This window comes from Coenobita brevimanus, chromosome 68 (genome assembly GCF_032717465.1).
Source record: "Coenobita brevimanus isolate Jiangsu-jjx chromosome 68, ASM3271746v2, whole genome shotgun sequence".
NCBI lineage: Eukaryota > Metazoa > Arthropoda > Malacostraca > Decapoda > Coenobitidae > Coenobita > Coenobita brevimanus.
Window position 1 is genome coordinate 4426735 of NC_137021.1, and position 27943 is coordinate 4454677.

General features: G+C 40.7%; 1 protein-coding gene across 1 annotated transcript in view; it reads right to left on the reverse strand.

Annotated features, from left to right (window-relative positions):
• Positions 1-841: 841 nt before the first annotated feature.
• LOC145405815 (uncharacterized) overlaps positions 842-27943 on the reverse strand; it is a 102276-nt gene continuing 75174 nt past the window's right edge. The window contains exons 4-10 of the mRNA XM_080277054.1: positions 13079-13087; positions 10954-12228; positions 10557-10678; positions 9900-10052; positions 8499-8653; positions 6311-6419; positions 842-3640 (exon numbers count right to left, since the gene is read on the reverse strand). Coding sequence (XP_080133180.1) covers positions 889-3640; positions 6311-6419; positions 8499-8653; positions 9900-10052; positions 10557-10678; positions 10954-12228; positions 13079-13087 — 4575 coding nt within the window. The 3' untranslated portion in view covers positions 842-888. The remainder of the gene's footprint in view (positions 3641-6310; positions 6420-8498; positions 8654-9899; positions 10053-10556; positions 10679-10953; positions 12229-13078; positions 13088-27943) is intronic.

A 27943-nucleotide genomic window follows, 5' to 3' on the forward strand; every position in this document is an offset into this window, starting at 1 on the left:
AACAATCATCAACAAGTCTGATGACTATAAAATCCTGACGGTACAATGCAGAATCACAACATAGCTATCATTATATTTATGCAGTATGCTATGACAAGCAGTGTTATAACTATTTTAAAAACATATAAATGTCTGCTTTGAAATAAATTAAAAAGTGCTATAATTAACTTTAAAATATGTCATGTCTAAATTAAAATAACAAATGCTTCTGTTTCTGGATAGGAAGATAATGATATGATGATATGATGATGATGACGATTTAATTTACAGGTCACAGCTACCAACTTCTGTGCATTTTCTCAATAAGTAAATGCTTTAAATGAATGCCCAGCATTGCACTATATCTCTTCTACTTCCTGTTGTACTAATCTGAATTACTGACTATGAGCACAGTACAGAACAATTAACATATTCATACTGTGCATGGTGTGGCTTCTTATGACCGTAATTATAAGCTTACAGCTTAATCTTTTTCCATTACATGAACATGGTAAGTGTAATAAGATAGTACTTTGAACATAATGTTAAAGTTGGAAGTACCGGTACTCTAGTTAATTGGCCAAAAATGTTTTCTGAAACTAAACACAGTACAGTAAATGTCCAGGCACTTGTTCTATGTAGTGGAGTTTGAAATAATGAAAAACTGTTAACCACTGCTGCTCTACTTATTTCACACTCTTAACATTTATTGTTTGCCTACATGTCCTAAAGTTCTAAAGACATGCTATGATAATTAGCTAAGAGAATGTTTGGAAAAGTATTGGTACCAGTAGTAACTGTGGTGATATATTGTTCCACCAATTAAACATTCTTGTAAGAAACATTAAAATCTTATTCATTTTGGTTTTGTCACAGAAAATACAACGTTATATATGTAACAGCTGCACGTTAAAGAAAAATGGATGATTGGTTGATGTTATCTACCTGTGTTGCTGTGTTTGTCACTACCACGAGGGAATCCAACTGTTCACAGTTTCCCATGGCATTATTTCTTGGTTTATCTGTTTCTGTCACTTCCATGCTGACCTGTTGGTGTGAGGGAAGATCTTGTGTGGCCTGAAAACTAGTATCTGGTGTGGCTTCCTGGTGTGAGGTTACAGAAGCGGTGTTTATGGAAGTAGCTTCAGCTATGACAGTGGGTAAATCATCTCCAGGTGAGGGCACTTGGTATGTTACATAGGTCCAGCTGTGGGGCACTGGACCCAATACAGATCCACCAGTAGTGCTTATGCAACCACTCTGAAGGAGTTGACTTGGCAGTATTTGACCAGGCACCATCTGATTAGCAACCAGTTGATTTGATACAACACTGACTGGATAAAGTGTACCTACATTGGTAGTACTGGGCATTGGTGCTTGAGCAGTGAAGGTAGTATTCTGACACAATGAATGGTCTTCCTGATATCCAGATACTGGAGTTGTAGCATCAACAAGTTGTATACTTACACCCCCAGGCCCACTTACTCGCTCATTTTCCTTCTCTCCTTCCAAAGTGCATCCCTGAGTGTACATATATTGATTAACAGTTTCTTCTGGCAGCTCCAATGATGCTACCAGGCTGCTGGCTACAGTTGAAAGTGCCTCAGCCTCAGATGATGGTTGAGTGGTAACAGCAGTAATATTCCCACCATCTTGTGCTCTCTGCTCCCTGCTTGTAGATGTAGTTGCTTCTGGAGGCTTTTCATTTTGCAATTCGGCAAGCACTGATTCTTGAGGTTTGCTGTCTTCCTCTTCTTTTGGTAGTACAGGAACAACTTGCACTGATGTCTGTGCAGATCTGTGACTGGATTTGCAGTGAACTTTGAGACTGTATGATCGGGCAAAGGTAAGGTCACAGTGTGGACATTTGTAACTGGTGGTGGGCTTGCTCTGACACAGCTTGGTTTGCATATGTCCTTGTAGGGCTCCAAAAGAACAAAATGTGACACCACAAACAGAACAAGTATAGCTGTCAGCGTTTGCATGTTGAGAGCGATGCTTCAACAGAGCTGCATCATTCATTGCAACGAAGTCACACAGATCACATTTTGGAAAAGTAAAGTTTCTAGGTACTTTGTTGTGTTCACTGTATTGGTGGTAGGCAAGCTCTAGTTTCCGCTTTGGTCGAAAACCGCAAATATTGCAAACTCGGGTCTCAGCATTACTATGTATTTCTTGCATGTGTTGCTGGTAACTATAATAATCACTAAATTCTAGTGGCTCATTTAAAAAACAAGTATAACAGGCATATGGAACATTCTCAACACTAGCTAAAATGGTAGTACTTTGATCTTTATGATCTGATGTAACATGTTTCTTAAAAGTAAAATAGGATTGAAAAACACTTCCACATTCAGGGCACTGAAAGCTCTGATAGTTTGTTATTGCACGGCCTGAGGTAACTGGATCATTTTTTGCACTAGTTTTTCCCAGTGACTTAGATAGTTTCCCAGACTTCCCTTTTGAGTCACCCTCACTAAGCACAAGGTAATGGACTTTGGATTTTACAACTTTCCCCCCATTGCCCTTTTCATTTCCTTTCTTCAAGATTTTAAGGCGAACATTTTTCTTGTCCTTGACTAAATGTGGATATTTTTTCAAAACTTCGGATATTAACTTAGCATGATTTGACAAATCACCCTTGCTTGTTTGATCCTGACTAGAGGACTGGGCTGATTCCTTTTTATTGAGCTTCATCTTTTCTATGCCTTTTATTTCACTGCCTTCAGAATCACCTAAAGACACATTCATCAAGACCTTTTTCTTCAGTGACAGTGTTACTTTGACAGGTGAATATGTGTCAGATGTTGGTTTCAAACTTCCAATGTTTTTCTTCACTTCTATAAGAGATTGTGCTGGTTCCTTGGCATGTGAATATGTTGCTACTTCATTTATTACTTCATCATTTTCATTCAGTGGGAAAGACACATGCTTCTTCTCTTTCACAGCTTGACGATCCTTTTTCTTTTTGAGAATAGACTTTGCTGGAATGTCAGTATTATTTGCTAACATGGGATTTTTGTTGTCTTTGGAAGCTTCCCCTTCAGTGTCCTGTGTACAGCTGTTTATATGGTCTTTGTCATCTGTTTCAGGTTTGCATTCAAAAGGTTCATCATTGTCATTATTTACAACTGCACCCTTTTCTCCATGCTGCTTGTGTATGCAAGGAATTTTGTCACATACTTCACAGACATCCAAACTTTCGTCTCCATTGTTAACATGCATATCCTTTTCTTCTTCATCTTTTACCTCCTCAGAGGGTGAACTTACATCTATACTATCAATAATTTTTCCAATTTCAAAATTTGTGTCTTTATCTTCCAATTCAGTTGATGGATCAGGCTCACTCTGTGTCTTTCGATTACGATCAACTTCCGGTGCACTTATCTTTGTGTTATCCATGTTTCCAAGTTGTACTGAGGAATAAAGTGGTGTTGATGAAGCCAGAATTGCATCAAATGGACTCAGTGAGGCAGATGATGTGGCATGAGTAGGATATGAGGGACCAGTGAGTCTGGTCTGAGTGTGACTGGCAGGTGGGAAGAATGGTGGTACTGAGGATGTTTTAGATGACCAGGTTGCTATTTGCACGTGAGAATGCTCAGAATCTTCCTCTAGTTCAAACCTTGTTGGCCTGGCCTTTTCAGGTGTGAATTTAGATCTGGAAAAGAATAAACTGATTATAATGTGAATAAAATGAAAGACGGATGACTGGAATTTAGATTATGGAAAAGAACAGACTGATTTCTTTGCGAATAAAATGAATGAAGATAAAATAGACTATAATTTAGATCTAGAGAAGAACAGACTGATTATCCATCCAGCCATCCATCATCCAGTCCTATGTTGCCCCATGAGCAGCTTAGAATAGGAGCCTGGGGCTGGGCAAGTTGGTCCTGACATTTAAGATGAGAGTACCGGTAACCAACTTCACTCATCCCTGAGTGGCATTACGTGAACAATAAACCCTAACCACCCCTTAGATATAAACCTACACAGGCTCAATCCAATTGGAGCACCTTAATTAATCACCAAACAACTAGGCGCCATAATTTGGTTATGGTTACCACCCAGCGTAGTAAATGGTTTCCTGGTGTATAGAAAACAACTTGGTTTGTCACTCAGTGTAGAGTCACCCAAAGGCAAAGAAAAGAGGAAAGAATGTAGGAAAGAAAGACAAAAGAGGGGGTTTATACTCTGAATTGAATGAATGAAGAATGACTGGATGGAAAAAGAAAAACTTAAACTACTACTGCTTTACAAAGTTTATTTTACTGTAAAGCTAATAATAAACTGGATATATGGCTGCTTCAGATACAGGCAGTATAAGACCATGAAGAGATAAAGTACCTGTGAATTGAGGTGATCTGTCTTGGGAATAATAACTTCTTCTGACTGTCAGCTTTTCTGCACTGACTGACTAATGTCACTGATCAGGAATCACAAGGATATTAAAGGTTCAGTGTCGTCTGGTAGGTACACTTGCTTACCTTGTGGATTATACCTTGTCAAAATGAAGCAGAAATCACTTGACACAGCAAACAGAGTACAAAACCATGCTGCTAGTGTTGTAAAAAATATATCAATGATATATATATGCTAAATATGGGGAGTGAACTGGTCGGATAATCAGAAATAGCAGAGAGAGATTGAGAGAGAGACATGGAAGCAGCACAGTATGATGGAAAGGGCTAACTATGGTCTGCTGAAGATGTATGGGTGATGAAAGGTCATTAATAAGGATACTGTATACATGTAGGAAGCAGAGGGTGAGAGAGGAAGGAGAGGTGAAGGAGGTGGAATAATTTAGTGAAACAGATTCTTAGTCAGAGGCCTGAGCATCCAGAAGGATGAAACTTGCATGCATGACAGCAAATTGTAATGTACCGTTATATGGATGATGATTATTCCCTTTTGATTTTAACTTGGCCTAAAAATGCCATCTCTCCATCTTTAATGTTGTGCTTTAACGGATTAATGCTAAAATATGATACTGTACTAGTCATGAAAGAAGTGATATGGAACGGATGTCGAGCCATAGTCTTAGCTTTTCCCTCCCCTGACTTACATGAAATAAGCAGCAAAAGGACAAAAATCTAGGCCAAGTACAGTACTGTATAAGTAAAGAGTATAGCTGTCAATCATCTGTAACAGGGAAGAGGTGAACCAATTGGGGTAGACTGCACAGTAGTTTGGGGTGTCTGACTCTCATGTTTTATGCATGTTTTGGTATACACATATGGCAGCAGAGAGTATACTAAATTAAAGTGCTTCTCCTGCTTAATGATATCATCTTGCTAAAGTGGGAAAAAATACTGCAGACGCTAATGTAATAATTATATTAAAACACTGATTAAAAAAAAAAAAAAAAGGAAAAAAATATTAATAATGTTCTATCCATCCATCCATCCATCATCCAATCCTACATTGCCCCATGAGGAATGTAGGTGCCTGGGGCTAGGCAGTTGGTCCCGACATTTAAGATGATAGTGACCAGCCTCACTCATCCCTGAGAGGCATTACATGAGCAATCAACCCCAACCACCCCTTGGATATAAACCTTCACCGGCTTAATCCGACTGGAGTGCAATAATTGCTACATAGGCCTAAACAGTTTAAGAACGCTAATATTTTCATATCACGTAAAAACTGATCTGAGAGTGCTGAATACTTTGGTATTGATCTGAGAGTGCTGAATACTTTATTTAACCAATCTTAACTATCAATCAGGAAATAAAAATTTTCTTTAGCAAAATTTACCATGTCGACTTCACTACATTTAGACAAATGTACCAGTATTCCAGGCAAATGTAACTGCTATACATTTACTTGGCTACAGCTGATTTATAGCAGTGTCAAACAGAGCCTACTTTAACCACTGTGCAGTGACTGAATCAGACATATTTGCTGCACTGTTAGCTGTGTTCCACAGTGAATCACTAGACTGATATCTTCCATCAGAGTTTCAGTAACTATATCTACCAGTATTGTAGACAGGGGCGTACCTAGAGATTTTGGGGCCTGGGGGAATAGGTTCTTTGCGGGGCCCCCCCTCCAACATCGAGTGAGATTTGATGAAAAAAATTTGCAATGAACAAACATGCTCCACCACTTAGTTGATAAAAAAGCCTAATATCCAATATCTCAGCCGGGATTGTCAGGATGATAAATATATGTACCGGGTATTTGTAAATATTAATAAAACCTTTTATAAATTTTTAAGGCTTTTGGGGGACCCCCTCAATTGGGGGCCGGGGGGGCTGTTTCAAACAGCCCCCCCTTGCCCCCCCCCCCCTTCAGGTATGCCACTGATTGTAGAGTGGTCTCTTACCTAAATACTCCATCTGTCCTTAAAGTGTTCTTGCTTTTTGGTACAAGAAGGTACATTGATCCATCTTGCCTCTCACACTCCTCCTCTTCTATGTCCATTTCACCCGTGTCTGGAAATACAAGAAAAGCCATCAGTACTGAATAATTTGTCATCTTCTATGCCTTGCTTCCTCTTGGGAAACAACATGAATACTGTATGCCCTTGTTTTATGATGGGGATGTGTTTGAAAGAATCCAGTTCATAAAAATTTATTGTATATTGAGTCAGGTATAACATGGGCTCATTGGGGACACATTTTGGCCAAGGGTCACCCTCATAACAAAGTTTAAATTCAAGTTTCAAACTCTGTTAAACCAGCTGTTATGGAAAAAAAAAAAAAAAAATCTAATGAAAAGTACAGTGGAATCCCCTAAATCGCGCGATCCTAAATAGCGGATTCACAATACGCGGCAACATCATACAACAGTTTGCAATATAAGTAACTCGCAGATATTACATGAAACTTGCGAATGCAGCCTCAAAAGTGGTGATTTTTTTATGCCTCGTGTAATACGGTATGCGCCACCTGAAGCCCGTGCGTCTAGCCAGGCATAAACCAATCATAGTCAAGCATGTTAATTACTAAACTAAACTTATTCAAGCATAGCACTTACTTATAAGCCTATCACAACGCTTCCCTCCCATTATTTACACACACATGGTGGCGACCATCATCCACTCACTTGATGTTGTGCTGCCTACTTCCTTAGCCTTTATTATTCTTTTTCTGTGCCTGCCCTCCTCTCTTCCTATTTCTCTCATCTTTCCTGTCACTTCTTATTGCTTTTCTTTTCTTTACAGGTGGCTTTACATTGAGTGACAAGCCAAATGGTTTCCTGTAAGCCAAGAAACCATTTACAACACTGGGTGCTAACCATATATCCAAAGCATACGTGCTCCCTACGTGTCAACAAGTGGGTTGGTGGAGGGTTAGTGCCCCTCCCCATAAAACAAATAACTCAGAAGTCAAATGGCCACCCCTTATGGGATTATGGTGTCTGGCAATAGACAGACAATATTAAACCATTGATATTACACACATGTGGAGAGAATGGAGAATGAATGACTGATTAAGAGGATGTATGTACGTGAAGTGGAGGGAGGGAGAGGGAGGGGGAGACGTTGGATGAGGTGGAGGGATGGAGTTGAGAGGTACAGTAGCCTATATGAGGGAGAGGGGAATGAGTTGGGGGGAGGACAGTCAAACGGTGGGTGACAGTGCGACCTGGAGGCGTTTTGTCTGCGGCCACCCTTTGTGGGATTAGGGCATCGGGCTGTAAATAGATAGATATTACACAAAGAATACATTAAACCATTCTTCAAAATGCTGACTGTTCTTCTATTAAAACTATTATTGGTATTGTCAGACATTTACAAGATACACATCTGATTACACTGGCCCCAAAACATTTGTACTGAGTTCTTTTTAAAGTTAGTGCATGTGGGGTGGGAGGTGGGAATGGTGACTGTAACAGTAAGTTAGGCATAACTGGTTCGAATCATCATGTACAGTCTAGATAATTTTATTATTAGTTTTCTTTTAGGTCAATCCATTTCAATACAGTGGCAAGGCTGTTGTATACCATGCAGCTAGGCTGTTCACAATCTTTTATTTCCGGGGAAAATAAGACTGCTTGTTTCTTCTTTGTCTTCTCTCACACAGTTACCATTCACTTCACAATGAAACTAAATTACAGTTAAGATTACAATGGAAAACTTCAGAAGCAACAAATTTTTGTAACATTGAACTACTATGATTTCTTTTACCCTGAAGGTTGGTTAAGACCATTCATAAATACGATCTCTCACCTTGGTCAAAACACAAACATGAATACACAGGAAGATGGTGCACTGAATTCAAACATGCTTGCAGTCAAATGCAGTTCTTTAGGATTGTTACTATTTGCTCTGTATTATTCTTTTAATGTCTCCTCTGACTGCTGGCAGTTTGTGTGCTGGTTAAATGGCGTTCTACTGTACTGCAACTAGGCAAACACAACTAGGTAAATACATGCACACATGTTATCACCTAAGAATCAAATTCCACAGTAAATTTTCCATTCAAGATGGCAATAATAGGCCTACCAACCCATAGAGTACTGGTAAACCATCATTACAGCATCATCGCCAGTGTTCTTTGATGACTTACTTGATGTTTTTCTTATGGATATGGTTCTATGGCTTGTAGTCTTGTGTGTACTGCTGTGTGATTTCTTTCCTGCTTCAGTAAACTTGCTGCACTTCTTTCTGGCATTCTCTCTGCTCTGATGGTGTAACTTTGGATTTCTTTTCCAAATTGGCAGCCTGAAAAAGAAATTAAGCATTTATCACATCATCTCCAATGCCCTGCTCTCTCCTCCTGAAACCCTTGATGAGATGCTCATGACATGCTGGTCTCCAGATTACTGTACTTTGTCTTCACGTACCTCTATTTCTCTGTCACCCTTCCTTTATGCCTCATGCCTCACCAGTGTTGCTACTGTTCCTCTAATTCTATCACACCACATACAATTTTCCTCTTCCAATAACATGGTACCTTCAGCCTTTGATTTGAAAGTTTCTTTGGCATCCTACCAAGTCTATGTGTGTTCTTTAAATATGTCAATTCCATCCCTGTGTATTTCTCTTTGTCCAGTCAACAACTCTGCATCACAGTCAAATATTCGTTTCTTCTGTTCCAAAAATCTTTTAAATTTCCATTACTGTACTTGGGCTACATCTTCCACTCAGCTTTTGGCCACAGAAGTTTTGTAGTTCATTTTCATTATTTGTAACCTGCACAACTCTGTGCCAATCAGTTTTCCAGGTTTTGTTTCCATAAGACCTTCTGAAGCAACACATTTTCATGCAGGGTCCACTTCATTTCCCAGATAATGAACCCATTAGAAAATAAGAGCCGACATACTTCATTACGTCAGTACATCATTTTTTAATATATTAACAGTGCAAGTACAGTACTGTAATTTTCATTTCTATAAATTACATCATACACTGTGCTGGAAAGAGACTCATGATGGCATTCATATTCCATAACAATGTAGTTCTGCTGCCCAGTCATACAAATGTCCCTCAGTTCCCTCCCTATCACCAGAAAGGATGATGATGGACTGTAGGAGAAAGGCAACTTCAGCTTTCAGTCCAGTATGTTCATGTTCAGATGAGCCTGGCACCACAACACCACCACATTGCTAGCTGTGGTTATGTAATGGAAATCAATTACATTGCAGTAGTCCTTTTTTTTTTCCTAAATGGGGCAGAATATGTATTTAAAAAAATTCTTTTTCTGGTCTGGAAAAAACCTATTCTAGCAACAAAGGTAGGACCTTATCCCTCACTCTTACATTTTCTTTGATATTTTGGGACAGGATGGACTCCACTGTAAAGATCAACATCTTACCACTGCAGATATTATCCACAGCACTTGCTTCAAGAGTATCCTAATAAATATGACTATTAAAATACTGTACATGTCTTTGTTCATTGGTGTCTATCTGTATGGTTGACATGGTGAGAACTTGGTAATTAAAAAGGAAATCCAAAGAAGTCCAACCTTCTTCGGGGGATAGTTGGGGCTGCAAGATATGGGAAGCGACTGTCCATAAGCCTTGTCAGGAGAGGAACCTGCAGTCTGTGGGCAGCAGTGTAGATAGACCTTATCTCTTCATGAAGCCCTTGTGTGTCTAGCCTCCCACTGTACACAAACCTGTAAGCAGTTACATTCACAGATAAAAAATGCAACTCTTTTACATTAAAATGTCCATCCTTTTGTTCTCTGGAAGGTATAAGTTATGATGGCAAAGCCAGATACTATGTAATCATGGCTGTTTTCCACTGAATTCGAGGCCTGGGGGGAGGGGGACTAGGATTGCAATTGATGGGCCAAGAGGAAGGATGGGACTGGAATGTACTGGTGTTATGATGATGATGATGATGATGATTAGATTGAGATGGTTTGGGTATGTTGAGAGGACAGAGGATGATGGGGGCTTAAGGTGAGAGGTTTAAGCATCTGGTACCGTATATAGGGTTGCATGAGGCAGATTGGAAGGGGCCTGAGGTGGGGTCATAGTGTGACTTCAGGGATAAGGGGACTGAATAGGGAGGTTACTAGAGATTAAGCAGTGTGAAAAGCCACCATCAGGTGACCAAGGCCAATGCATGCAAGCATGTTGGATCCTTTATAAATGATACAATGATACAATTTTACCTAATAACAGGTTCAACATGAGAGTAGCTGAGGTCAGGTGGGACTGCAAACTCGCTTATACACTGTGCAGGATCCTGGTCTGAAACCAGTGATGTGCATGCCACCATCACCGCACGATGAACCTGAAAATGTTTTAATTGCTAGCATTGCCTCCTTAACACAAACTTTGTTTCCTAACTTGAAAATTGTGGCATTAACTTTAATTTTTCCATTGCATTCTGTAGCGTACAAAAACACACTAAAATCTGATATTCATGAGAAATAAGTGTATATCTCACAGTGAAAGATATGCTGATCTTTGTTTATACATTACAGTACAGGTCTTTTTCATTCATAGTTTAGCTAATTAGAAGGAATTTTTATTAGTTATGATGCTCTGCTATCCAGCAGGACTTACCTTCAAAGTCTCACCACCATAAAACTTGAGGATAAGATCACATTCCTGCTCTTTTTCATACAGGTGTTCCAGTCTCTGTAATAAATAGGTACCCCAGTTTTCAATTTGAAGAAAATTTGGTGATGTGGAAACACTACTGCTGCTATCAGATGGGGCTGAATCTTCATTTTCTTCTACTGACAGGGAACCACTTCTACAATTACAGCTGGTGACAGAGAAATGATTATCACAAGTGTTCTTATCTTCTTCAGTGTCAACTGTCTTTTTATCATTTTCATCTATTCTTATGTTCACTCTAGAAGAACAAAACTGCACACCATTTCCCTGCACATGCTGGTGGATGTTTGAATTATTTGTCCCTTGGCTAATATGCTTTTCACTAGAAGCAGTTAGTGTTGTAGGTGGTGTATTGTGAACTTCTTTATTAGTGCTTGAACTGCTTACAGTGACAGCTCCTAAGGGCACTCCATTTGCTATCTCTGGTAATATTGGCACAGTTGTTATAGGTGTAGAGATTGCTGCTATGGCTGATGTAAGGTGATGATGTGTGGATGAAGGTACTCCTGCTCCATACATGGGCTGTAGTACTGGGGCAATTGTAGAAAAATTGTAAGTCAATGGAATGTTGGGTGATGTTACCACCAAATCATTAGAATTAGCTTTGGTTATTGCTAACTCAGTGACATCATGATGCTCACTTCTTGCTAATGGTGTGATGTTATTGGTATCGATCATTTTGCAATTATTTGTATTCAGGCTCTGTTCACTTGGTTTACAGTCATTGTTTAGTGAAGTGTTAGTGCTTGTTTCATTTGATAAACAGTGATTGTTCAAAGGTGGTACTGTGCTATCAGTGTTCTTAATGCTTTTAACACTGTGCCTTGATGCAGTAGTGCTTCTCTTGCCATGATGCAACACTGACACCTCTCCATTTTCATCTTCACTGTCTTCTTTAATTAATTCAACCTGAATATTTTCTGATTTATCCTCTGAAGTATGATTATCTGGCACCAACCCACTGGCCAATACTGATCCACCACTAGTTGACACTGATCCACTAGCTGATGCTGATCCACTACTAGCTAACAGTGATCCACCACTAGCAGACAGTGATCCACTTGGTCTTCCCTCATCTGTCACACTGGCTGCATTTTTCTTGGGAGAGGCATAAGTTTTTGTAACACGGCTTCGAAAATTTGATACACCATTATCCCTATCTGGTAAAGAGTCTGTGCTGATGTTTCTCACATGTCTGCCATAGCTTTTAGTGGCTCTCTGTGAAGTGTTGGTACTGGAAGTTTCTTTACTTAAACATTTTAATAACTTACAACTGTCACTGGTTGCATCTGCATAATCTCCTTTGCATCTTTTTCTCTTTGAATTACCGGTATATGTCACATTCTGTAGTCCTTTTTCTGCTTCTACCTTCTTCCCCTCCAAGCAGTCTCTATCCCTCTTCCTTCTTGTTGTCATACTGGATTAATCTTTAATCTGAAAGTAAAGGTCTGTTTCACTAAGGGCATACTGTATACCAGAATTCAGACAACCACAAGGAACTGTACTGAAACAGACACAACAAAATGTCTGCTGACTGAATGCTTCATATTACGTTAAAGTGTACCTGATATTCTGTTTTTGAACATTTTTCTTTAGCTTCACTATACTGTATAGAAAAGATACCGGTATATTATCGTGATTTAGGATTCTTTGTACCTATTGATCATAACCATGTCTGCTAGCTTTGATTATTCTGTATATTGCACAACATTGTTTACTGTACCTTTACTCTTTCACTGCTGTGGTTTCAATATGGCTGGTGCCTGATGACTTTCAACCACGGGAAACCCCTCAAAGCTAGTTATAGAAGTATCCCATGTAGCTGGGGGATTTTCTTCATCATCTTGATTACTAGCATCCATAATTACTAAACAAGGTATAAAGCATTTACACTTACTTGAAGTCAGACAACCAATTTTCCAAATAAAAAACATGTGCATACTAGAACTGCAATATTATGTCAAGTCACATAGCCTATGCTCAAAATCTTGGATACCACTGCTTCATGGTGACCACCAGGGAAGCACACAATCCAGAGCTGAAGTATTCCTTACTCCTGGGTTCTCACTTGCAGCTCCTGTAAAATAAGAGAAAACTGCACAATGAATATCCAAGGAATCCAGAAAGTCATTATAGATGTGGGAAGGAGGTGGAAAGAAACACAGGTGAAATTGAGGTGAATGTTCTTCCACATTCTTCCTACATGTATCACGCTACTTGTTATAATGAATGTTGCACTTAAACACCTCAGTTCTCCTAGTCACTGAAAATTGCGGGTGCCACATCACCTGGTTATCTGGTTACATTGTTACTACCCAGCACTGTGTTCCAGGATTACAGGAAACCATTTGGCTTGTCACTCAATTTATAGAGCTGCCTGAAGTGGGGAAAAAAAGGGTGAGAGGAGGGCAGACACAGAAGCAGAATGATACAGATTAAGGAATTGGGAAGCAGCACATCAAGTGAATGAATGATGGTCACCACCACCTACCACCTAGTGACATGTACCGTAATATACCAGTTATACTTTCAGAATCATAAGTGCACTTGTGGGTAATACTGCATCATTTATTGGTTTGTTCCAAACTGAAAAAAAGGATGGGCCTAGCTGTATTGAGGGAAAAAAACAAATAAAAAGTGAAAATAACTTGCTGTATTAAAATGGCACAGTTAACTGAATAAAAACCTTAACTTTTACATAGGAGTATCTTTGGGGAGGAACAGGCTCCACTAGTATCTGCTTGATTCATTTTCGTTTTCGTTTTTAAAGGCTCCAACATGCTTGCATGTGTTGGCCTTGGTCACCTAATGGCGGCTCTCCACACTGCACGATCCATTGCAGCCTCCCTGTTCAGTCCCTTAACCCTAAGGTCACACTTAATGACCTCGTCCCATGTCTTTCTCGGTGTACCCCTCATAACCCCACCCCTAATATTAACACTTCTCACCTTCCTCACCCAATTATCATCCCCCATCCTCTCCACATGTCCAAACCACCTCAATCTACCTCTCCTCATCACAACACCAATACACTCCAGTCCCATCCTACCTCTCAACTCTTCCATTGTAAACCCAGCCCCTCCAGGCCTTGGATGCAGGAACGCACTGCACATCCACCTAATCATTGTCATTTCTGTACGTCTGAGCCGGCGAATGTCTTCCTCCTTCACTGCCCAGGTCTCACTGCCATACAGCATTACACTCCTAACACATGCTGCATACAAAGACCCCTTAGCACGTAGGGAGAGCCCTCTCAATGTCAGGAGAGGCAAGAGCTCCCTGAACTTCTTCCAACCACTTCTCACCCTAGCCACAGAGCTAGCTCCAGCCCCACCTCCAGCACACAACATGTCTCCCAAATAACAAAACTCTTCCACACACTCAAGAGATTCACCAGCAAGTTCAATCCTTTCACGTCTGACGATCTCCACCTGCTCACCCCGGCACGCCGTACACATAAAATCAGCATTATCTCGCAGTCTACCTCTGATACCACTACATCTCTTATGCACCCATTTATCACACACACCGTACAAGATGGAATTACTTCCCACGCCCTTGTGGCAAACTGCACATGGCCCCTCTCCCTCGTCTTTGACAGTACCGCCACCAACCCTAGATATCATCACTTTTGTTTTATCTGCATTTACCCTTAAACCCTTTTGCCCCTTACAATCTCTCCACCTCCCTTTCATTCTCTGCAATCAACACCAAATCATCAGCATACAACAACTCCCACGGGAGTCCGTTTCTAAAGTCACGTGAAAGGGCTTCAAGTACCATGATAAACAACATGGGACTCAAGACTGACCCCTGATGCACACCAACATTCACGGAAAACTCATCACTCAAATCTCCATTCACTCTCACCTGGGTGTGAGCACCCACATACATGGCCATAACCACCCTAACCAGCCACTCCTCCAAGCCTAGCTTTCTCATTGCCCACTTCACCACCTCTCTAGGGACTCTGTCAAAGGCCTTTTCCAAATCAACAAAAACAAAATAAAGATCCCTTCTCCTACCAATATATTTTTCCTGAAGCTGTTGAACAATGAATATGGCATCAGTGGTCCCCCTACCTGGCATAAACCCAAACTGCATCTCATCATTATTCACTCTTTCTCTAATCATACCTTCTAAAACTCTCTCCATTACCTTTATTATCTGATCTAAAAGCTTTATACCTCTATAATTTCCTCTTTCCAGGGCATCACCCTTCCCTTTATACACATTTACAATTACACTCTTCAGCCAATCATCTGGGACAACACACTCATTTTTTTTCATTCATTCATTGCCAGACGCCATGTATCCCAAACGGGGTGGCCAGGGACTTAAAGTTAATTGTTTTACAGGGAGGGGCACTAATTCTCCACCAACCCCACTTGACACGTAGGGAGAACGTTATGCCAACAGCATCTGGTGTTCCCAGGCGGTCACCCATCCAAGTACTAACCAGACCCAACATTGCTTAATAAATAATCCTATTTATCAGGTCAGTGACTAAACTCACCCCTATATCGCCTGAGGCCTTCAACATTTCGGCAGTCAACCCAGACACACCTGCTGCCTTCCCCACCCTCATCCTGCCTATTGCCTCACTCACAGTAGCAGTATCAATCAAAGGCCAAGGGCCAGACACTTGATATAGTTAAAAATGACAGAAGTATTTGTTAGTGTACTGTATTCAGGGTTTTACCTACTGCATACCGGTAATCAGTTTGTATGAGTACCATAACTTTTATAATATTGTACCTACTGAATAAATTTGTGTATTTGATACATCAACTGTCTTTAAGAGGTGTCACTTGTGGAAAAAGTGCATAAAAAAATATATCCCACTACTTGTCATATTCCCATCAATTTATTTCTATCCTACCCAATTTATATTGGTACTGGTATACATCTTGGATTGGATTAAATCCCGGTCTGTGAAGTACCATATTGCCATAATTATTTTATTGTTATTTCCAGACAATTTTACTCAGCTTTGCAAAGAATTTTCAGACGGGGGGGGTTATTTACGGCCTTCATTTGGTACGGTATCTCCTTACTACAGTAAATAAGGTTTACCTAAAGGCAAATAAAGATCTGGGGGTAAGAAGAGTAAAATATGGATACACTGTTGCTAAGTTTAGCTACCGGTTATGTGCAGTGATTCGTAGATTCTTAGGCTGTCATACTACTGAAGCCTTTATTATATTAATGGTCCCTTTGTCATTATCAACTACTGCACCTGCATTCATGCGAGAAGCACCCTCCCAACAGGGGATGTCCATGGCAAAACTGCTGCTTGATTAGTTTGTCCTGACATGTTAGTCTCTCTCACTTTTCTGGACACTTCCCTTCCTCTTCCTGCTTTCATCAATGTACTGCTCCAATCTCTTTTGTACAGTATATATTGATACCACAATATTGTGGTCTACCTCTTCCAACATTACACTGTCTCATTTAGCAATGTACTTTGACACTACAGTATTTATCTGCATTCTTTGAATGTCATAACTTCTCATTGTCTACTTTGTTAATTCACCTTTTTGGTTTTCCCCGCAATGTTATGAGTCAGTTATGGTAGCAGTGTATAGTAACATCAGTTTTGAGGAAAATCCTTAACATAGCTATGTTGAAAGTTATGTAAATAGCCTGTATACCTTAGGTGCAAAAGGAAGTATACTCCTAGGATCCAATGCTTGCATGTCCATTGATTTTTTTTTAGCTATCCTGGAATTCCACCTCTCACTGGAATCCTTTTTTGTACAGTAGGCTAGGGATATTACAAATCAACTATGGCTATGAGTTTTGTCTGTGACAAAACACTGAATAATCAGGTACTAATGGTACTTTTTTGATGCCCCATTACTATCACTAAGTAGTTTTTTATATTGCAGATAAATAATTACTAATAAACTTGGGGAAGATGCAGGTGAAGTTAAGGCTTTTCTTGACTTTTGGACTGTATTGGAGTGATAGTCACCTGAGAAAATAAATTTAACAAATGTCACAAAGATTCCTGCGGAATTGAGCCTTCCAAAGTTGTCTATACTCTCTCGGCCCAAACGTTGGTGCAAATTACACTGGGCCGCTGCGGTGAAAAAGAAAGAGCTTAATGACTTCTGCCTGTAACAAACTCTGTAGTTATTAACAGGGGACGTGTCATACTCATTGTCACTCCAGAATCTGACACAACAGCGTTACGAAGGTGTATTTAAAACATAAATACGTACTTGGCAGAGTTACAAAGAAGCATACTTGAGTCCCTCCAGCATTCGACGGATGTAAACAAAGCCCACCACGGCCATGTTTTGGTCTGGAGACAAACGAAGAACGCATGCGTCCCTCCCGTGACAGTTCAGGGTAAACTTAACAATTTTCGACACACTTTTATACCCGTAAAGTATTATTTTTCTTAGTGTTTTTAAGGTGACATCATTGGCCCCATATATTCTTGGTATGCCTTATACGATATATTTTTGTTAAATGATTGATACATACACAACTTTTAAGGTTAGAGATGATCTGACAATGGAGATGTTTCATGTCACAGAGGAGGCAATCAAATACTGGTTCATTTATCAAAATAAAGCCTGTGATGGAGATCTTGTTTAACATTTTCATTTGTTTTAATATAGGCTAAGTATAGAGAAGGCAGGTTAGTTTGTTTTCCCCTTGCGGATAGTCTTAATTCGAGATGGTGAGATGAATATGTCACATTGATGCTTGTGGTTATAGGCTAAAAGATATAGTTACCTTAACTGTAATTAATCAGAGGCTGGTTGTTCTGTGTTTATGTTTCAAAGAATTTTGTGCTGTGCATGTAAACTCAATCATTTAGTGCATTTTCATATAACACTGGCGGGTCCTGAGCAGAGCCCTCAAAATTTTAGATAATCAAGAAAATGAAAATGAACTCTGGAAAACCAACACAACTGTTTTCAAAGTGAGGGAAAGTAAACGAAAAACAATGATGAAAATGCCTGTAAACAAACAACTAAATTGTTATTCCTAAAATTGATAAAAGAAAACGGTATTGTCCAAAGGACTGAAAGAAAACATGAACGCAAACTGAAACAAACATTGAATTTCATATTTTGTGTGTGTGTGTGTGTGTGTGTGTGTGTGTGTATATATATATATATATATATATATATATATATATATATATATATATAGAGGCTATGTTCGGCAGGGACAGATTTACATAGAGGTTAATGAAGTAGTGGCCCCAGGCTTATATTTATTTCCATATTTTATATTGTTCGTTTATTTTGACAGCATAAATAACTGGAAAATACAGTGATAAAATATCTAGTGGGATTTATAATGTTTTAATATTTGGAAATTGCAGTGGCGATGCTTTCTTTTATGCTCAGTGACATGTAGTTAATAGTCTCTAAGTAGAACCAGTCTCAGGCTCCAAGTACTCGTAGTCCACACTTGACGTTAGGATTTTCGTCCTTTTGCAGTTTATTTCATGTAAGTCATAGTCAGCACCGGATCATACTACGTCTGTACAGCCTTTCCATAGCACTTCGTGACAGGCATCATATGCTAGTATTAATCTAAATGTTACAACTCAGCATTCAGTATGGAGAGATGACAGTTTTAGGACAAGTTAGAGTTAAAAGACAATAGGTCCTCAGTCTTACTGCTGTTTGGACAGGAGTGATTGACGCCCCTGCCATCTCCTGACTCCTTTTCTCCCCACAGTTACCCAAAACAGATCAACAAAAGTCGCTGTATATACTTGCTCTCAAAAGGTATTAGAAATTAGCTTAGCCCCGAAAAATATATATAATCGTTAATAAGCAACATAATTACTACATCTTAGTAAAAATCCGTAATTAATGTATTATATATGTATGCATTCATAAATTTATGTATGTACGCGTATGTATGTACTGTGTATGTGTGTGTGTGTATATATAGATATATATATATATATATATATATATATATATATATATATATATATATACACACACACACAGTATATATCTGTATGTATGTATTTTAGCAGCCGACCTACATAATATGCCTGACGTGAAAATTGTTGACGAATAGATGATTAATTAGGTATGAAATCGTTAAAATGATAATCCCTTTCCTTGCTCCGTCTCTGCGTCTGGTCGTCATAATTCTCTCTCTCTCTCTCTCTGCCTTATTAATATTGCATCCGGACCCCAGTGCTGGAACACCCGTCAAAGGAAACAGACGACGCGGGAAGGCATGTAAATCCTGTTTACAAAGCGATGACGAGAAATATTGAAGGAAGTTGATGGTATGGCGGGAAGTTAATTCGAGGAGAAAGAAAATTGAAGGAGGAAGGAAATAATTGAGATGGGTTGATGGCAGATAGAAATGGAAGAGAAAAACTGAGAAGGACTGATGGGAGAGAGAGGTGGAGAAAAATAACTGAGAAGATTGATGGCAGATAGAGATGGAAGAAAATGAAAGAGAAGGATTGATGGCTTAAAGAGGAGAGTAAAATATGTTAGAGTATTTGATGTTCAAGAGATGGCGAGGAAAATAACTAAGAGCAGTAGCAAATAAGAGGACGAGGAAAATATGAGAGCTGATGGCAAAGAGAGGAGGAGGAGGAGGAGGAGGAGAAAACATTGACGGTAGTTATGGCAAAGAAACGGGGAGAAATATATATATGAGTCCTGGGGAAAGAAGTGGGGAAGAGAATAACTGAGAAATGGGGAGGAGAATAACAGAAATGGGGAGAATAACTGTTAAATGGGGAGGAGAATAACTGAGAAATGTGGAAAAAAAATAAATGACTAGTTAATGATAAGGATGATTCGGAAAGAAATCGAGTACCGGTATATCTATCTATCTATTTATCTATCTGTCTGCTTGTCTGTCTGCCTGTCTGTCTATAAGTATTGCTTACAAAGAAATAGACGCGAAAATATTGAGAGTAGTTCAAGACATCGCGGGAGGGTAATTTGTGTTGAGAGACAGCGGAGGAAATAGCTGAGAATAACAGGAATCGGTGCTGCAGGGTATTGTAGGGAAGATGCTTAGCGTACCGTTCTTCGTCTACCACCTCATAGTCGCGAAGTTAACAGATATTGCCCTTAGAAAATGAGCCACACCGCAAGGCTCAAGGAGGATACTGGCGACCAACTTATACCCAAGGGAGGCGCGACGTAAAGGCAGAGTAGGTGTCTAGACCGGGTGATAAATAATGCAGGGAGGGACAGGGAGTAAAGGCTCTACGCTTGGTGGCATTGGAGGCTTCGTAACACCTCTTCCTTAACGATTTGGTTTACATATTACAACACTGGAGGCTTTGTATCATCTGTTCCTTAGCGACTTATTTTGCTTCGCCGTTTCATCGTAATATTGTCTTGCATGTTACGTATGTAGCTAGTTTTAATATTGACAGTTTGGATTAGTATGAAACCAGAAGATGTGAGATGCAGTGCGCAGGCTGAGTCGCTATGGAAGAAGTGTTACGGTATCAGCAAAGATTCTGAATACGACCCTTTGTGTTGTGGGTGACGAGGTGGCATCAGATCGTGACAGAGGTTGCATCAATAACATACCACAGGATAGTGAAATAGAATGCGCAGGATGAATCGCTAACGAGGAAGTGTTACGATATCAGCAGAGGCATTCTGAATATCGACGAGGTGGGTCAGATCAGAACAAGAATTATTAAAGGAGTCATTTCTTTTACGATAATAAAGTACCCATAAGAATTAATCTTTACCGTATCGTCAAGAGTTGTCAGATCGAAAGATAAAGATGTAGTGGAATATTATTTGAATGAGTAGTAGCTGTCAGATCAGAACTAAAAATAACGGGGAATAATATCTAAATTAGTCTTTGTGTGTGTGTGTGTGTGTGTGGACAAATTTAAGCTCTTATCGATGCAGAAGAGTAATATTTAAATAGACCTTAATGTTGTTAGTTGAAGTTAATATAATCTAGGAAATATCTTTGTAAGTCATATGGTTGTTAGCTAGAAATATTACCAGTACAGAGGAATATCTAACTTGGTGTTGTAAGATGTCAGATTGGGAGTGATGGTGAAGAGGAGTAATATGCGGAAAGATCCTAGTGTTGTCAGTCGAATACCTTACTGGAGAGGAGTAATATTTGAGAAGGACTTGTAAGATGTCAGATGGAGAGTTTGTACTGGATAGGACAGGAGAGAGAGAGAGAGAGAGAGAGAGAGGGGGAGACAGAGACAGACAGACAGACAGACAGAGACAGAGGAAAAAAAAAAAAGAGCCTATCTCTCTTGATGAGGCCCCGCTGTCAGTAAGTATTGGCAGGAGAGCCGAGAAAAGCAACGGTTCTAATCCTCCAGGTCTTCACTGAGTAATGACACGTCCTGAGAAATCCTGGAGGGGAAAAAATGTTGAGAGAGAGAGAGAGAGAGAGAGAGAGAGAGAGAGAGAGAGAGAGAGCACACCGCGAAAGAAAATATACCTTACCTAGAATGACAATGAAAAAATAGTAGACACAAATATAGCCAAAGTTTTCAGACTTTAACCATCGGGATACCAAAAAAAAAAGAAAGAAAGAAAAAAAAAAATAGAGAAAGAAAATAGGACCACTTTCATCTTTGTAACTTTCAATTATCAAATGGAGAAAAACACATTAAAAAAAGCCACAAAAATACGTACAGTAAATACAAGCAGAAAACAGTAAAAAAAAAAAAAAAGGGTCATTGGGGTACAGAGAAACAATAATGATGAAAAAATCGACGGATGGAAGCACTCTCATATACTCCACCTGGAATGGCCACAAGGAGAAAAAAATATGTTAAAAGTAGTGAAAAAAGAAGAAGAAAGAAGTCAGTAAAATATTCACTGCCATCCAGCATCCCGCGATACGAAAAACCGCGGTCATCAGGGTAGGAAAAAACCGTGGAAGGAGAGAGAGAGAGAGAGAGAGAGAGAAGGGGGCATAAGAGCATTGAATCTGTATATGAGATGGAGAGATGTGTACCCTGTTGTGGACAGAAGAGAGGAGGGGAGAGAAAAGGAGGAGAAGGAGGAGGGAGGAGGAGGGGAAAGGTAGGGGAGGGGGGGAGGGGCTAGAGGGGAGATGTAGGGATGGGTGGAGGAGAGGTGGGGATGGGGGGAGGAAAGGTAGGGAGGGAAGGAGAAGTGGGGAAGGGGTAACAAAGGTAAGAATAGAGAAGGGGTTAGAGGAAGGTAAAGGGAGGGTAGGAGAGACTAGAGAGGGAAGAGGAAGGGTAGTGGGGTTAAAAGGGAGTGAGCAGGAGACTGGAGCAGGGGGATGATTGATAGGGAAGGGGGATAGAGAGGAACAGAGTGAGGGAAAGAATGGTAGGTGAGGATGATCATAGAGAAAGAAGGGGGAAGGACAGAGAGAATGGGAGAAAGGTAGGGGTGGAAGGATAGGTGGAGAAGGTGGTAAAAGACGATGGATGAAAGGTAAGGAGAGGGGAGAGAAGGGCTTAGGGAAGGATAGGTGGAGAAGGTGGTAAAAGAAGATGGATGAAAGGTAAGGAGAGGGGAGAGAAGGGCTTAGGGAAGGGGATAGAGGGAAGGGAGGAACAGTAGGGACAGTGGAAGGGTAGCAGGGGAAGTGTAGGGGGAATGGGGGTATACAAGAGGTTGAGGAAGGGGTTAGAGAAGGGCAGAGGAAGATGAGCGCGAGAAGAAGGGAATAGAGAGAGGAAAACACAGGAAGGGGAGATGGGTAGCTGAGGAAAGGAAGGGAAAGGAGGCAAAAGAGAAGAGGAAAGAAAGGAGGGAGGAGGGGCCAAAGAGAAGGAGAAAAAGGATAAGAGGAAGAATGGGGAGAGGATATGGTGATGAATAAAATTGTCTGGTGGTAGCAAGAATAAAAAAAAACCAAAAAAAACTCAGCACTGAAGTATTCTAAGTGACATAACAGGCAGCACCTTTTCCTTAGCGATTTATTCTGCATTTTACACCAGAACATTTTCCTTTATGCTGTTAATAAAAGTTTCAGTATTGACATAGAGAACATCAGTAACATACAAGAGGATACTGAGCTGTAAATGTGAAGAATAAATCGCTATGAATGAAGTGTGTCTTTCCGTGTATGAATAATGTGTCGTTCCGTTCATGTGTAATTCTCTCTCTCTCTCTCTCTCTCTCTCTCTCTCTCTCTCTCCATCTCGTTCCGTGTTCTTCGTCTCGTTCCGTGTCTCTCTTTCCGTATCTCCCTGTTTCACGTTCCTTATCGCATTCTGGTTCCATATCTCTCTTTTCTCGTCTCATTCCGTGTCTTCCTCTCTCTCGAGCTGTCAGCCTCTTGTTCCTTCCTTCCTTCCTTTGTTCCGTCAGCCCCATTAATCAGCAGGTGAGACAAATGAGACAGCTAAAGGTGTGAGAATTAATCTGTTTGTAACCACGGCAATCATTTTTATCAGGCAGGTGAGATGAGGTTGATGAAGGTGAGTGTTGATCTCTTTGTGGCCAGCGCTGCGGTGTGGGCAGTTTTTGTACTTATTTCTGTCTCACTCGCTTTGTCTTTGTGTCTTATATCTATCTGTCTGTCTGTCTACTTATGTATCTATCTATCTGTCATTATCTATCTGTCTCTCGCTACATATACCGTATATATGTGTATGTGGAGGGAATGAAAGATTGAGATGGAGATAGATATACAGACAGGGATTCGATATATATATATATATATATATATATATATATAGAGAGAGAGAGAGAGAGAGAGAGAGAGAGAGAGAGAGAGACCCCAAACTTCCGTTCTGTTTATCAGAAAAAAAAAATAGAAATGCTATAAAATACTCAAATGCTGTGTCACGCATTTGAAGAAGTAACTATTCTACATTTTTATTCTTTTCTTTCCAGGTATTGGTGTGTGTGTCCAGTATCATCATCATCATGGCTTTTGCATCAAAGGATGGTGTAAGGACTGCGACACTAAGTAAGAGAAAGTACACATATGGAAAAATCATCAACAGTGAGTGTGTGAAATAAGCCAGATAATCATTCACAGATCATTCAACCCGGCAGAATCCTGACTGCATCTCAAAGGAACATGTATTCACGTATTTTTTTATATGTAGATTCGGTTCACGTACATCCGTCAGACAGCATAATTCCGTTGCCTGTCACGTTAAAAATGAGATACAAAACCCGTGTCACGTCATGCTACATCACATACCCATACTAACTTTCTTATGCCTCATTCAAAAAAAAAAAAGAAATCAGAAGATACTTGCTGTTCCTAATCCATGCTAGCTAGATATCTACTTACCTACATATCTGTCTATTTGTCCGTCTGTCCATTGATCTATCTATTTCTCTGTTTAATAAATGTTTCGTTACTTTCAATATGATCTCTCTCTCTCTCTCTCTCTCTCTCTCTCTCTCTCTCTCTCTCTCTCTCTCTCATGACTAATCTCCCATACCATTAGCCCTCTCATCCCCCATTTCTGCCATCATCTCCCTCCCATCGCCCATGCCTTTCAGCCCGTCTGTTTGTGGGCGTGTGCTGTCTAATGCTAAATGAGCTGTCTCGGCGTTTTGGCTTGGCTGTCAGCTTAGGAGAAGGCCAAACGCATCATATTCATCCCCTCTCTTTCTTTTTCTCTCTCGTATCTCTTTATCCTGTCTCTTTCCCCCCTCCACTCTCTCTCTCTCTCTCTCTCTCTCTCTCTCTCCATCTAGCTCTATTCACTAATCTATCTCCATGTCTGTCTGTGTCTGTGTGGGTGTCTGTCTTCCTGTATCTCTCTGTTTGTTAAGAGTCTGTTTATCTATTTATCTAATCTATCCACTCCCCCTTTCCCTCTTTCTAACTCTCTCACATTATCAGACCAAAAAAAAACAAGCAACTCAGACTTAACCAGCGCCTGAAGAAAAGAGCCACTAACTGCTTTGAATAATTGGGTACATTTGAGGTACACAACAAGGCTTTTACTGCATCATTAAGGCCAAAAGTACCCCAGGCCCTCCCCTAGGCTCCTTTAAGCTCTATTTCCTGCTCTATTTCGTACTCTATGGACTATGGCTGGCTTGTGTGTGTGTCTTTGGGCCTTACTCTGGTATGGCAAGGAAGCTCACTTAGCACCTCTTCCTTACTGATTTATTTTCGATTCTGCACCGTTGGTATAGCTTTCTTAACCCCTCTTCCTTACTGAGTTATTTTCTGCTCCGTTGGTATAATCTTGTGTCTTTGGGTGGTATTCTGGTGTGGTTAGGAAGCTTACTTAACACCTCTTCCATGGTGATTTATTTTTGATTCTGCCCCGTTACTGTATTCTTGTTTGTTATTCATGCAATCTATGTTATTATTAAAAAGATACAAGAAGCAAAAGAGAGGATATTAATGGGTAGTCTGGAAAATAAATCGCCAAGGGAGAGGTGTCAGGGAGTCTCCTTACCCTAACACCTCTTCCTTGGCGATTTATTTTTGGATATGTCTGGTTAATATCCTGTAATACACTGTTTAGGCAGAGTATGATAATGTTAGAACGATTTATATAATAGTGAATGGGACAGTAGGGTGGAATAAGCAAAATAAATCGCTTTGGAAAAGGTGTTAGGGAGCTTCCTTATCCGACGAGAAAACGGCCTCTAGAATAATCGTGTTTCCTGCCTCTCCCTCCTTTCTTCCTCTTCTTTCCTGCCGCTTCCTCTTCGCTCTTCCTCTCCTGCCTCACCCCTTTCCCTCCTACCTCTTCTCTGCCTCTTCTACCAGCCTCTCTCGTGCTCTGCTGCCTCTCTTCTCTTTTCTCTTGCCTCTCTCAGCCCATCCTGCATCCTCTCTCTTTTTTCTGCCTGTCTTGCCTCGCTCTCTTTTCTGTACCTTTCTGCCTCTCCCACCTCCTCTCATTTTCTACCTCTCTGCCCCTCGCTCTATTATCTACCCCTCTCTGCCTCTCCCACCTCCTCTCTTTTTTCCTGCCTTTCTGCCTCTCCTGTCTGCCCGTCTTGTTTCTGCCTCTCTCTGCCTCTCCTACCTCCCATTCCATTCTCCTACCTCTCTCTGCCTCCCCTTCGTCTCTACTGCCTCTGTCTGTCTGTCTGTCTGTCTGTCTGTCTGTCTCTCTCTCTCTCTCTCTCTCTCTCTCCTGACACCCACACTTTTCTCGTGAGTGTTTTGCCTGTGTTCCTGCCCTCGTAGCTTCCGCCTAGAGAGAGAGAGAGAGAGAGAGAGAGAGAGAGAGAGAGAGAGAGAGAGAACGGCACTGACCCTCACTTCTGGGAACTCAGTCTGGGTCTTAAAGCTGGTGTTCCGCGGGCTCCATGCTGGTGTGGTGTGGTATGGTGTGGTGTGGTGGGGTATGTGGTAGGGTGTGATGTCCCGGTATACAGGATATGGTGTATGGTCGAGTGTGATGTCATGCTACAGACTGATGTGGTGAGGTATGATGTCACGGTATTAACTGGTGTGGTGTGTGGTGGGAGTGATGTGAAGGTATAAATAGTAAAGTGTATGGTAGGATGTGTGATGTCATGGTGTGGTGTGTGGTAACTAGAGTATGATGGCACTGTAGGCCTGTCTACTGATGTGGTGTATTGTTATGGTGAGATGAGGTGTTATATTGTGTGGAAATGATGAAGTAGTTTGGTAGTAGAGTGATGACAGTGTGGTGTTGTGAGGTGTGGCGTTGTGGGAGTTGTGGAAATGATGTGGTGTGGGTGGTGGTGGGGTGTGGTTTGGTGTGATGTGGTGATATGTTGTGTGGTGGGGTGTGGTTTGGTGTGATGTGGTGTGGTTTGATGTAATGTGTGTTGTGGTGTGGTGTCGTATGGTGCTATGTAGTGTGGTGAGGTGTATCCAGCCATATCCCCCCTTCTTTGTGTGTGTGTGTGTGTGTGTGTGTGTGTGTGTGTGTGTGTGTGTAGAGAGCAGCGCACGTGAGTCAGAGTGCTGTAATGGCTGTGTTTGTAAGTGTCAGAGTTACTGTAGTTGATTCACTTAAACTTGGTCCAGATTTCTGTCCAGTTCCAGCTTCTTTCTCATAGGTCAGCGGCTGAAAAAAGAAAAATAGTACAGTAGCTCTATATCCTTTCCATAGAACCCCTTCGTGACTAGCATCATATTCTAGTGTTAATTCATTATTGCAACTTATCGTTCAACGTGGAGATGTGAGTTTTAAGCCAGTTTAAAATGAAAAGGGCATAGCATATAAAAGGGCAAACAATACCACAGCTGTTTTTTTTTTTCTAATGTCCGCCATTGTTATCTGTACAGCTGCTATGAGCAAAAGTTCTCTCACTGTCCTCTGCCAGCATTGTGTCCTGCCTACCATACTTCTCATTCCTCCTCAAACGACAGAGTATCGCTCCTTCTCATGCCCTTTTCTTGTATATTTCATATTGCTATCACATAAAAATATTCCCTGTAACGCCTTCCACTGCCACAGCCTGCGGAGAAGTGTCGGCGAACATTCCCTCTTGGCTGAACTAGATTCACTTTATATTAGGAGTAGAAACATGTGTACAGTTTTAATCATCATCAACTTCCCTGCATGAAGCCACTATGCAGGTATATGCAAATCCGACAACTCGTAACATGAAATTTGAAGTTGTGAATGGCGGAGGTGCGGCACTGCGACGCTCACTTAGGTAGGCTACTTCCTCACCAGCTGCCTCGCTAATCATTCCTCACTCACACAGAATATTCAAGTTCCTCCACGCACCTCCTTTCAAACTCCCGCCTCATACATGCCTGTAACCCCTCGCTTCACACGTTTCTGTATTGCCTGTCGGGGTACAACTGCGCTCAATAATCTGTTTACATGTTTCGCTACGTTTGCCTCATACTTAGGTCTTGCCTTTCACTATCCCCCCTGATGCATTAATTATTGAAGAGCATCATTTATGGATGGAAAACTTACCAAGCCTCTCTCAGGTGTGGAATATTAGCCATGCAACAGAGTAAAGTGTCAAGTGTGAGTTGGAGGGAGGACAGAGTGACATGGGCTCGTATTCTTGAC